The sequence below is a fragment of the Microtus oregoni genome, unplaced genomic scaffold (genome assembly GCF_018167655.1).
Source record: "Microtus oregoni isolate MIOR12 unplaced genomic scaffold, Mior012 000059F_ref0000304, whole genome shotgun sequence".
Lineage (NCBI taxonomy): Eukaryota > Metazoa > Chordata > Mammalia > Rodentia > Cricetidae > Microtus > Microtus oregoni.
In genome coordinates this window covers 4574515-4588007 of record NW_024543835.1, presented here as the reverse complement: position 1 = coordinate 4588007, position 13493 = coordinate 4574515, and the positions used below count along the sequence as shown (strand labels likewise).

At 38.0% G+C, this 13493-nt stretch overlaps 1 protein-coding gene across 1 annotated transcript; it reads right to left on the bottom strand.

The window, feature by feature from the left end:
• Positions 1-2953: 2953 nt before the first annotated feature.
• On the bottom strand, positions 2954-4079 carry LOC121439036 (fructose-bisphosphate aldolase A-like). Its single transcript, XM_041639533.1, has one exon. It carries the CDS (start codon positions 4071-4073, stop codon positions 2979-2981), a length of 1095 nt encoding a protein of 364 aa, XP_041495467.1. The 5' UTR covers positions 4074-4079; the 3' UTR covers positions 2954-2978.
• Positions 4080-13493: the final 9414 nt, after the last annotated feature.

Genomic DNA, 13493 nt, shown 5'->3' with positions numbered 1-13493 from the left:
ACCTGATCTATTTACATACCACACACACACACACACACACACACATAATCTTGGATACATATTCATTAGGAAATGTGGTATTTGTTTTCCTGAGTCTGGATAATCTCACTTAATATAATAATTTCCAGATGAATATATTTTCCTTAAAGCTACATTATTTCAAATGCTTTATTGTTGAGTGTTCAATTGTGTATATTCACCATAATTTGCATCCATTCACCTGTTGATGGGCTTCTGAACTGGTTCCATATCTTAGCTATTTTGACTAATGCAGCAATAAACACAGGTGTACAAGTGTGCCTGTAGTAAGACTTAGAATCCTTTGGGAAAGTACCTAGAAGTGGTATAACTGAGTGGTATAGTAGCTCCATTTTCACTTTCTTAAGAAACCTCCAAATTGATTCCCACTGTGGCTGCATCCCTTCTAGTTCTCATTAGTCCCTTTATTCCCCTATACAGTTTTGTTTCTACTTTCACATATGTGTGAAATACAGGAACCACAAATAAGAAAAAACGTACAATATTTGGCTTCCTGAGACAGTCAATTCACTTTACATGGTTATCTCCACATATAGTCATTCTCTGCCAAGTGACACAAGCTTGCTATTCATTATCCCTGAAAAACACTTTTATTGTATACATGTAGCTAATTTTCTTTATCTTTTCCTTTAGTTCATCAGCACTTTGGTTCATTCCTTAACTTAAACAGTGCTTTCTATATTTTTGTGAGTTAGCATAGTTCTCAAAGGCACAAAATAAAAAAGTTTAAGGTATTTTATATATACACACATACACATATGTTTACATGTTTGCAGAGAGAATGAGTATATGAGAACACATATAGAGTAAGATTAATATATTACTATCTCTAAATAGTATATATCTATTACATACAAATAAATAGAAAGTCACAAATCCACAGAAAGTTGAAAGTTGATAGCAAATTTTGAAAAAAATCCTAGTGATGACATATTAGACATAAACTTTGTACCTTTTGTATCATTAATCCTATATCACTCGTTTTTCAATTTTCATCCATGCTAATGACTCAAGCATAGGCACATTCTGAGATTGATGGCTGATTAGCTGAAAGATTTCATAGCCCAAGGCAAGAGATAGGTCCATTAACTTCACATGGTCAATAATTTCAGTAGGTAATGCTCTCTTTTGAGATTTTATTACTAATAAAACCCATGTTTTAATGTTCAGAAAATTAAACATCATTGAAACGTGCTTATTCTTAAAATTCTGCATGCGCTTGTCCTTTGTTGTGTCTTCATTCCTGAAAGACTTCACTATACTTTATCTGGGGCAGTCTCTCGTAGCTTAGGCTGGCTTCAAACTCACTATGTACCCAAAAATGCTCTTGAACTCCTGAGCCTTTTGACATTCCCTCCCAAGTGCTGAGAATACAGTTGTTTACCAAGATACCGAGCTATAATTTTAATGCATTTTAAACCTTAATTTGTTTGCTTTTCACATAGTAAAAGACCTACACTTAGCAGCTAATGTTGATTTTTTTTCCAGGGATGCTTTTATACAGTTCTTCTAAGTAAAAGAATTCAGTGTGATCTTCTGAAATTTAGTATGAATAAATAAAAGCTTTAGGCTAATGAAATAGTTTTATGTCATGGGTCTAGGATGGAAACTACTGTTAGCTGCGTAAACAAAAAGACAAAAAGCAAACCCACTTACCAGCAATTGGGGAACATAGTACAGGCTTGTTGTTGCTGGGCTGTTTAATGAATTGACTGAGGCAGACTGACTTTAAGGCCATCTTCCCTGCAGAGCTTTTTTTTGACCCCGAGAAACCTTCTGCAGACTATTACTGGCCTTTTAGTTTAATTTCTCAACCCATCTGAGCTCATTAACTCTTTCCTGAATTCTAATTTTTATATGTGTTTTGACCGAGAGAGGCTTTTCCATTTTCTACAACATGTTGCAATGGATTTTCACTTTTATTCAAAACAGAACAAATGATATTAAATGGTCAAATAACAGTGAAATGTTCACTTAACATTTTTTTTTTACTCAGGTACAGCACCGATGGCCTAAAGTCTGAAGTGTATATAATTTTATCCAAGTAGTAAGGAAAATGTATATAGCTTTTAGCCCTGGCTTAATTTGCTTAACAATGCAATGAAAGAAAGAACACAGAAGGGAATGAACTAGAAATCTTATTCTGAGCTCCTTTGCACTAGCTACCAGATCTCTGGAAAATTTCTCAGCTTAGATGTATATCAGTTGGCAATCACGTCTTCAAAGTGGCATTTTATAATAGTTGTATTACCCTGATTAGATTGCATACCTGTAGTGAGAACCAAGAAGGAAGTGTACATGGAAGTGCTTTCAGAAATCTGAAACCTCAGACAAAACCTGGAACATGTATCATCTCACAAATGGAGGTTTATTAGCTACGTTTCAACCTAGCTATTTCCCTTGGCATGAAACGTCTTTCCTATGAATCATGCTGTGTCCATTGGAAGCTTGTGAATGACAACATCAAAGTCGAGAAAATGTGTCCATTCTGCATGCTAACGAGGGAAACGGTGCCAATTATGGCCCTATTAAGTTGTAAAAACTAAAGGATCCACGTTGACTAATTATGTTAATGGTTAGATGGTAAAAGATATTGAAATTTAAACTCTGTGCAGAATTTGCTCAATCATCTCTTTCCTACCTGCAAGTGTGTCCCTGCCACTAATCAGTCAAACAGAAAGCACAACAGACTACCACCAGAAAATAAATGAACAGCAAAATCAATTACTGAATCTCCTGAATCCTACATTTTTTCCCCCTTAACTAGTTGTTTATTGGCAGTGGGCTGGAAAGGATGGCAGAATTAGCATTCGCAGACAACACCACACCAGTCACGAGGGCAGCAAGAGTGATGGGAAAGCCTGAAGGCCCCCTCTTCAAGAGCAAGTGGGTAGGCGGGGGCCTGGAGTGTTGATGGGGCAGCCTTAGTTCACCTCTGCTTAGTAGGCATGGTTAGAGATGAAGAGAGATTCGCTGGCTGCGGCTCCAGACTGACCACTTGGGGTGTACTTTCCTTGACAAGCAAGGCTGTTGGCCAGGGCTCTCTTGATGTATTCCTCCTGGGCAGCCTTCAGGTTCTCCTTCTTCCCGCCCCAGGCCTTCAGAGCAGAGGCCTGCAAAGCCCGGCCATAAGAGAAAGTCAAGGCCCATGGCTTCAGCAGTGGGCACTTGTTGATGGCATTGAGGTTGATGGATGCCTCTTCCTCGCTCTGCCCTCCAGACAGGAAAGTGACTCCAGTGACAGCAGGGGGCACTGTGCGACGCAGGGCTGTGACAGTTGCCATGGCAATCTCCTCATTGGAATATTTCTGCGTACAAGCATGGCCTGGGGTGACCATGTTGGGCTTCAGCAGTGTGCCTTCCAGATAGACATGGTGGTCACTCAGAGCCTTGTACACAGCAGCCAGTACCTTCTCGGTTACATACTGGCAGCGCTTTAGGTCATGGTCTCCATCAGGGAGGATTTCAGGTTCCACAATGGGTACAATGCCATTCTGCTGGCAGATGCTGGCATAACGGGCCAGAACATTGGCATTTTCCATGATGGCAAGGGCTGAAGGAGTATGCTCCCCAATCTTGAGCACACAGCGCCATTTGGCAAAGTCAGCTCCATCCTTCTTATACTGGGCACAGCGTTCTGACAGCCCATCCAAACCTTGGGTGGTTGTCTCACCATTGGTTCCTGCCAGAGGTACCACGCCTTTATCTACCTTAATGCCCACAACACCGCCCTTGGACTTGATAACTTGGGGGAAGGGACGTCCATCATCCGCCTTCTGGTAGAGTGTTTCGTAGAAGAGGATCACCCCCCCAATGCAGGGGTTCACACGGTCATCAGCAGTTAGTAGCAGCTGGCGGTAGAAGCGCCTGTTCTCTTCGGTGTTCTCAGTGCCAATGGACTGCAGCCGCTTAGCAATGCTTCCAGTGGATTCATCTGCAGCCAGGATGCCCTTGCCCAGAGCCACAATTCGGTGAGCAATGTCAGATAGCTCCTTCTTCTGCTCCGGGGTTAGTGCTGGGTATGGGTAGGACATGGTGCCAGTGGCAGCACGTTCCTGGCACAGGAGGGGGTGGATCTGCTGGGTAGGGCGGTGGGTGAGTGAAAGGACAAAGGACCGAATGCGGATAAAGTCATCAGAACCCCGATCTGCATGCATTCCAAAAGAACGCAGCCTATTGAGCGGAGAGGGAAGGGGGTGACCTGAATCCTTTGTTTTTGATGAAAATATATTGTACATGTGAGATTCACAATGTGGATGTTTGCTTGACTTATAAATAATGTTTTATTAATTCCTTGATTCATACGGTGTATTTTGATCGTATCTAACCACGTTCCCAAAATCCCTCTCTCCTCACCCACATAACTGAGTTTTCTTCTCCCCCATCTCATCGAGTTCAATTTGTGTTGCCCAACTAGTCTTGAGTGGGCCTGCCCTGGAGCGTGGTCTACCTAGCAGGAGCCACATCCTTCAAGAAAGTTGACATATATTTAATTAAAACATATATTTAATTAAAAATTGCTCTTTAAGCAATCTTTTCTCCAAAACTCATCTTTGTGATTGGAGTATTTAACTAATATCAGTCCAGACAGATAAATGACATTGGACCTTTCTTCGTTTTCTGAAGTCATGTTAGGTACAAGAGTAAAGCAGAATATTGAAAAAAAAAATTAGATACAGGCAATTTCCTCACAAAACGATGACTATATTAAGAAACAGAAGTCAATGCTTGTCAAATGGGGACTCATATTTTCTTGAGTCTTTTAAACATCTGAAGTATTTGTTGTTCACATAAGAAAAAACTTGTTGCTGCATCTTTTGTCAAATATTATGGGAAGTTGCAAACTGAAAGTCTTGATTTTTCTCAAACATTTAAGCTTAATTTTAATTCTTCTTATGCTGCTTACTGAAGTGGGGCTTTAAATCTAAAAATAAAAATAAGTATTTAAATTTCTCCATTAATTAAAGTTAAATGACTCTTATGTACAATTAAATTTCCTTAAATGGAACAGTGACATGACTCAGTGGGGAACAAAAGTATTTACCTCACAAGCTTACCTACTTCAGTTTGGTCACTGGAAACTATGGAAAAGTAGGAGAGAACTATCACCACAAAGTTATACCCTAATACACATCACACACACACACACACACACACACACACCATACTTATTTAAATAAATCTTCTTAATTTTAACATACAAAATGGATACTATTTGAGAGGAGGAATGGGACAAGGAGCAGGAATGGAGGAAAGGGAAGATGAAGGGACATAATGATAATAGTAGGAAAATGTCACAAAAAAGCCCACTATTTTGTATATTTTTTTCTATTTTGTATATTTGCTAACCAAGTGAAAACTGTAGATTTTAATAGTTATTTCCAAGTTTGATAGGTTTGATGCTCACAAGTTCTTTAAAACTTTCCCTCCCTATAACGGGTAGTACATGGGCACAAATCATCCTATTCATTGAAACTGCTCCTGCAAATCTAATAAAGTAGAAACAATAATATAGTAATTCATAACCATTTACATATTCAAATACTATTATGAACTCAGATCAACTTATACCTTTCAAGTCATAATCATAGCAAGTCTAACTTGAATTAACCTTTTCAAATTAAAATCAATTCCATATTAGAATCTCTAAGATATCAGATTCTCTTAAATATCTTATCATTATCAACGGAAGATTGAAAGTTTGGGGTGATGTCTCAGTGGCCAGCAAAACTTGCTGTGCAGTAATGAAGACCTGCGTTTGAAACTCTAGTATCCATGTGAAAAGCTGGGAATCTTTCTCCATGCCTGCAATCTCAGAGATGGAAATGGAGACAGGTAGATCCTGGTAATTCACTGGCCATCCATTCTAGTCAAAATAGGAGCTTTTAGTTCAAGGAAAGACCCTGTCTCAAAACATAAGGTCTACCCACTCATGTACCTGATTAACTACACCATACACAGGCACAGAGACACACAAAAGACAATTGAGACAATCACTGAACTGAAATTAGCCTAAATTTAGTACAAAGTAATATTAGTATTATTTTTATTTTCTTATTTTCTGTTTTTTAAACTATAATGACCTAACTAGAGGACCTGTGATTTAAAACCATAATTTCAGCCGGTGGTCAGGAAAGTTAAGGGCAAGGTATATTCTCCATTACATTGCTAAACTATTTCTCATCTCTTCTCCTAAGATATGATTACATATCACTTTGATTTGATAATTTTTATCAGATGGTTGTCATCAACCACCACTAGTCTTATCAACATTTTATACTAAACTACATAAGATACAAGTTTATAATATTTAAATAGTGATACTCTAGCAGCTCAATTACCTTGAAAATAAGGAGACTATTACGTTTTACCATGACTATGAGTTATGTGGTAATATTAGAAAAAATATTATGTTAGCTCATGTTCGTGCCAGTTGTGCCAGTGTGTGTCTGCAATCTTAACACACAAATGCTAGAGCAGGAATCTGGCCATTTCTAGGCCAGTCTGGGCTCCATAGAAATATCCTGTTTTAAAATCAAAGAAAAGACATTAAATGCACCTTTTTTAATTAACAACTATTAAACCAAACAAGATGCCTGGTGTTCAAACTTATGTTGAGCACATCTTTATAGTGAATGATAAAATGATTGCAGGGTCTGGAAATGTAACTCAGTGGTTAACATGCCTGAATCCCTGGGTTCAGTCCTCAGCACTGGGAAAAGAAAGAGTGATTGAGAGGGGAAAGGAATCTTAAAACAATTGATGTGTTGGAGGGGATTTCACTCACACATTTCCAAGCACTGCAGGCAGTGACCAAGATGTAGAAATGACTTAAATGTCCATAAGCAGGTAGATAGAAGAAGAAATGCAGTATCTATGCAGAATGAGGTACCACTTCTCTTTCAAATGCAGTATCTATGCAGAATGAGGTACTACTTCAAAGAAAAAAAAACTGTACCATGGGATGAATCATGAAGACCTTTTGATAAATGGAATATATCCACAGAAAGATAAATACTGGATAATTCAACAATATAAAGTTAGTAATCAGTTTCATGAAATCTGAATAAAGTTATAGTTGTTAGAGGATTAGAGCAAGGTGGAAATGGGGAGTTAGTAATTGATGCGTGTAAAATTTCACGTCAGCGAGCAAGATGAATAAACTCTAAAGATCTACTTCACAAAATTGTGCCTGTAGTCAACAGTGCTGTATTGTTCCTAAAAACTGAAGAAAGAGCCGAACATGGCAGTGCACACCTTCAATCCCAGTGCCTTAGAGACAGAGGAAGGGGAATCTCTGTGAGTTCAAAGTCAGCTTGTTCTACGGAGTTAGTTCCAGGAGAAAATTCAAAGTATCAGAGTACGGTTTAAAAAGTAAAACTCATGTTTTGTTTTTACCACAATAAAATATATTTTAAATCATTTGGTCATTATGTACATTAAAAAGTAGTGGGTTCTAGTGTTTGCGTGCATGTGAATTTATATTTTGTCATAATTCATCTCCCTCCCCCATTGTCCTCCCTTATCCCTATCTCCTCATCCTAAATGTCTTCTTCACTTCAAGTCACCCCCCTTCCTCTTTTATGTTACAAGTTTTCAACAGCCCTGTCTCCCCTTACCCATTTAAGATCATTTCTTTTCTAAGGGCTCTGTTTCCTATTTACACACACACACACACACACACACACGCATATTTACACACTCTAGCATATTCACACACACATACACTCACACATAAACACACACTCGCACACTCATATGCACTTACAAACATACACACAAACTTACACACAATACACATACGGCTTCCACATACGAAAGAAAACATGCTGTATTTGACATTTTTGTCTGGCCTATTTTACTTAATAAATTATTTCCATTTTCTTGCATATGCCATGATTTCAGCTTTTTCTCCTTACTTGAATAATGTGTGGCATACACATTACATTTTCTTTACTAAAGTATATTCCAAGCATGGCCCACTATACATGGAACTTTGAGCTAATTGCAATCTCAAATACATGCAAATATTAAGCAATGCTTTTCTTTTAAACTAGCTTAATTTACTGTGTTAATGACATTTTATCTGAACTCAGAGCTAGAGAATAGAATATAAGCACAGAGAGTCAGTTTAATTAACTTGAAGGTATTCCTCATAGTATCCTTTAAAATCCTTACCTTCACCAAAAAGTATCCAACATGTCACATTATTTACAGGGAATTTTCAAGTGCATACATTTGCAAAGCTGACTGAGGAAACTGGAGGCAATGAAGTAGCCAAAGGAAGAATGTCAGAACAAGCCAGAGGTTTTGACGTGAAGGCCTTGCTTCCTAATTGTTATTATGCTTACAAGGACACTCTGTAAAAAGAAAAATGAACGCCTTGTTCAACACCTGCTGTAAAAAGATGCTGGGACTCCGTGGGTTGCTTAAATCACTATTTTTTCCTGAAACAAATTGCCGAACAAGCCCTAGGCCATTTAATTTCCAAATACCAGTAATTAAAATGAGTAACATCGTCAGAATTTGGCAGGGCCACAGCTTTCTTCTCCCTTTTCATTTTCACATAAATTTCAGTGAAGGTCAGATTTGTTGAAGGGGGTCGGGGGGAGAAACCTGCCGGCTGTGTGCCCATGGGAGGTTAAAATATGACTTGTTCACAGTGTCCCTCATAGTTCGGGACTTAATGGTCCTTGACGGGGATAACCTAGAAGTTAATTTTACTCTGTGTCCCAAAAGCAGTCATTGTCAATGTAATCTTTCTTGTAGACTGAGAATATTGTCAACAAATGATCTGACTTTGAATAGCAATTAACCAGCAATGCCTCAGATCCAAAGAGTCCTGAATGTGGTTCCTTATTGATTTCTGTCCTATCTTAGCCGTTTAAAACCAAGAAAGCAACATTTTGACTACTTGTTGTGAAATCCATCCTTAGGTATTTCCCTGGAAGAACCCGTTCTTAATAGCTTTTGCATTATTTTTTCCTTTACCTAAGATCTTAAAAGATCCAACTTACAGAGTTTAGTGCTTCGAAATACAGAATACACTTGTGTCAAAAAATAAAATCTCTGTTAAAGTTATTGCCAGCTGTTACTTGCAAGTAGTGCAACAGAGCAATGTGACAAACACTAGCTTTGTTTGCACTCTTTGCTGACTTCGTTTCTGATGCTTTTTGGATGGGCAAATTAGTCCAGTCACATCACCTCGCTGGCGTTCACTTTTCTAATCTATACAATGGAGATATTAAATTTTCCTCTATGGAAATTCAACGGAATAAAGCATTCAAGACATATTTTGTGTGTCTGAAAGAGTGTTTGTGTAGTGTGTATGTGTGTGTGTGCACATGAGTATGCAAGAATGCATTGCTTTTTTTGAGGTTTTCCTAGGGCACAGAAATAGGCCAGACTTGCTGACCTGCAAAGCTCTGGGGACATCCATATCTCGCTAGCCTCCCCAACACAGAGATTGCAAGTACGCAGCACTGTGCTCAGCTTTGTGTACTTTTCTTTTGATAATATGTCCTGATTACATTTTCCCTCTCTCTAATCCTCCCAGGCCGTGCCCACCTCCCATCCCATCCAGATCCACTCCCTTTCTATTTCTCATTAGAAAAGAACAAGTTTTCTAAGAGATAAAACAAAACCTAAGAAAATAACATACAATAAGGTAAGAGATAAAACAAAACCTAAGAAAATAACATATAATAAGGTAAAACAAAAACGATCCCTTCAGAGTTGCACAAGGCAAGCCAACAGAAGGAAAAGAAGCGAAAAGAATGCATAAGAATCAGAGACCCACTCGATTGCACACTCGGGAATCCCACTAACACTAACCTGGAAGCCATACGACATACACAGAGGTCCTGATGCGGATCCACGAAGGCCCTGACATGTTCACCTTTTTACCATGGCTTTGGGAGATCAAAGGCAGGTCCTCAGGCTTTCAAGGTAAGCACTTTACTAACTGACGTATCTCTCCAGCTCCAGACCAACTTTCTAAATAATAATCCATGCATCAGAGAAATGGCTGTTCCGGTACAGGTGCTTCATCCCAAGCCTGAATGCAACCTGAACTCAGGCTGTGGGACTCACATGGTATGACAAAACAATTAGTTGACCAGCTGCCCACCCATAGACACAAACACAAGCATGTGTGTGCACATACACTCACGTACACACAAATGAAAAAAAAAGGGGAAAAATAATTGGTTACTAGTCTCTACAAACTACTCATCACAGATTTTGTTGTTTTCAATCTCCTTTTCAGTCTACTTCTCACCTCAAAGAATGTAAAACTGATTTCTTTAAGGCTTGGGTTTGTTTTACCCAGATGGGGAAAAAATGATGTTAATTTTCCATGTCATATCCTCCTAATTTTCCTCCACATTTCCCCAAATGCAGAGGATCCCTCCTGGAATCTATGGAGGCTAGAAATCAATATCTAGGCCTTGAGTGTTAGCAAGCACCTTGAGGAACAAGAGCCTTCTAGAAAAGTATATTGCATTAAAAAAAAAGGTGGACTCTCAGTTGACACCGTCTAAGAGTATGATCTGTGGAAATGGAAGTCAAAGAATCAATCTAGAAACCGTTTTTTAATAGCAGGAGCAAGAACACATGAAAATAAAAAAAATATGTTTTATATGCACCAAAGAGTACAAACAATGGTACTGATGTGAACACATTAACACTGACAAGAAGAGATAAATGACTTTCTTTAATTGAATCACATGAAATCAAATGTTCAAAAGGAATTTTAAAACATAATGCTTAAGCTCGAAATTTTTTAGTTCTTTGAAGGTTTTTTTTTTTTCCAATGACTCTGTGAGTGGACAGACTGACAGTTTTTCTTATTTGATAGTTTCTGATACCTGATCTCATAAGGGGACTTTAGGGTTAGTATTTCCAATTCAACCCAAAGGGTATAGCGGTTTATAAGCGGAACACAATAGGCAGGAGAAAACATCAAGCAATTAAGCTGCTAAAAATCTCTCATTACTTAAGTCATCTTCCCAGGTCCTGCTGGGCTGGGAAAACGTGGTCATCTTGACAATTTATAGATATTCTAGCCTTGATCCACTTGCACAAGATGTGCAAGAGGACTCAAGGGAGTGCCCAGAGTATTCAAGAGCAAATTCACTCCCAGGTTATCAAGGCTCTCTCAGGAACACTGTATTCTAGAAGATTCATTTTTATCTAGTAAGTTAGATTTCTAAAAACGAGGTTTTTAGAGTGTGGTATGGTCTGTTTCCCCTGTCTTGAGCAGCCCAAAAGACTTCAATTTTTCACCAATATTTTAATAAATATTGCCATGGTTAAAAAAAAGGTTGTTAAGGCCATAGTTTCAGTATTTACATTCTCACATGAGGACATGGGTGACCAAAATTTCATTTTTTCCAGAACTTCAGCAGACAGAGAACACTAGCTGAAATCTCCAAAATTCTAGATCCATAGAAACTATGAAATAACAACAAATTTCAGTAATTATTAGTGAAGAATGAATATAAAACTAATATATCAAATTCCCTAGAAGCTGAATACCATGATCAGACATCACTAAGTAATTGGACAGGCATTCCCACACTTGACAAAAATTATTTGTAGCTTGTATTTCTCATGAGAGACTTTTATCCAAGATACATAAAAATGTTTGTAACTCAATAATGAAATAGCAAACAATTCAGTAAAAATCTATGAAACACCTAACAACGTTTCTCCTAAGATATATGTAGTAAGTATATAAAAACATAAAACTTCATGAGCATAAGACAATGCAAATCAATATTACAAAGAGATGTGTTTTCTATTCAGTAAGTTGGTCAAAGTGTTTTTTTTTAAAAAAAAGGAACATAACACATGTTTGTGACATATAGTGAAACAGGAACCCAAATATATTTCTAGTAGGAATGGAAATTGGCACAGTCAATATAGTAAATGTTCTAGAAGATCTTTAAAATTATTAAACTGACCTAATGAAATCAATGCTCTCCACCTTAGCGGAATTAAAGCACCTGTCCCAGAAATCTTATGTATGAGTATTCATAAGAATACTTTTTTTTATCTTGGAAGGTGATTTTATTGGTTTTTGTTGAACTCTACATTTTTCTCTGCTCCCCTCCTCGCCTCTCCCCTCCCCTTCTACCCTCTCTCAAGGTCCCCATGTTCCCAATTTACTCAGGAAATCTTGTCTTTTTCTACTTCCCATGTAGATTATATCTATGTAAGTCTCTCTTTGGGTCCTCATTGTTGTCTAAGTTCTCTGGGATTGTGATTTGTGAACTGGTTTTCTTTGCTTTATGTTTAAAAACCACCTATGAGTGAGTACATGTGATAATTGTCTTTCTGTATCTAGGTTACCTCACCTAAAATAATGTTTTCTAGCTCCATCCATTTGCCTGCAAAATTCAAGATGTTGTTTTTCTTTCCTGCTGTGTAGTACTCCATTGTGTAAATGAACCACATTTTCCTTACCCATTCTTTGGTCAAGGGGCATTTAGGTCGTTTCCAGGTTTTGGCTATGATAAACGATTCTGTTGTGAACATAGTTGTTGGTAGCAAAGAAGAAAACATACAATTGCCTATCAGATAATAAATAGGTAAATAAACTTTGGTGTCATTATATAGGTCTTGTTTAGCCAGCTCTGTGGTTAATGTGTCATGGATGAAACTTCCTTATCATTTCTAAAAAAAAAAAAAAATCTTACAGCAGAACTCCTGGTCCTCTGGCTTTTACAATAGCCCCCACTTCCTTGGTGTTCCCTGATCCTTAGGTGCAAGAGTTGTAGGTATATCTATTGTAGGTGGGTACATTCGATACATTTTGAGCAGTTGTTTTTTCTGTAATAATGTTCTCCATCTGCTTCACAAATAGCAAACTCTGTGGAGTAAGAAAATATGCACACCAGTGAAATCTCAACAATACGGTTAGCCTAACAAGACCCACAGTTGACATGCTGTCAGGATGGATTGTGGGAAATTCACCCTTAGATGATGAACTACTGGAAAATGAAGATTGCTGAGTAAGGGAAATTTATTTTTCTCCAGAAACAAGACCCCTGATAATTTATCCAGTCCAAATGACCAGCTCTAAACTCATACACATATGTGCACCACTAAATGGACTCAGCCAGGTGTGTGTGTGCATGTGTGCATGCGCATGTAACAATGATAAAGTAGAATAGGTTGAGAGAAAAGCAGAGAGGTGAAAGGATGCAGGAGGAACCGGATGTGGAAAAGTGGGTAGAAGTGACGTGATTATGGTTCTCTAGCATTAAAATGTTTAAAATTAATTAAAATAAAATGAGTGAATTTTATTGTTTGCTTGGGCTGTAAAGAGAAAGCATGTTCTTGTGGTAATAAAATCAAAGTAAAGTGAATTGCTGAGTGAACTGCTGCACTCTGATGTTCATAGGCTTGCACAGTGAGACCCAAAGCATGCATTCCAACAGCGACTTTTC

Coding starts and splice junctions, on each gene's coding strand:
- LOC121439036 (XM_041639533.1), bottom strand. CDS start 4,073: ATGTCCTACCCATACCCAGCACTAACCCCGGAGCAGAAGAAGGAGCTA.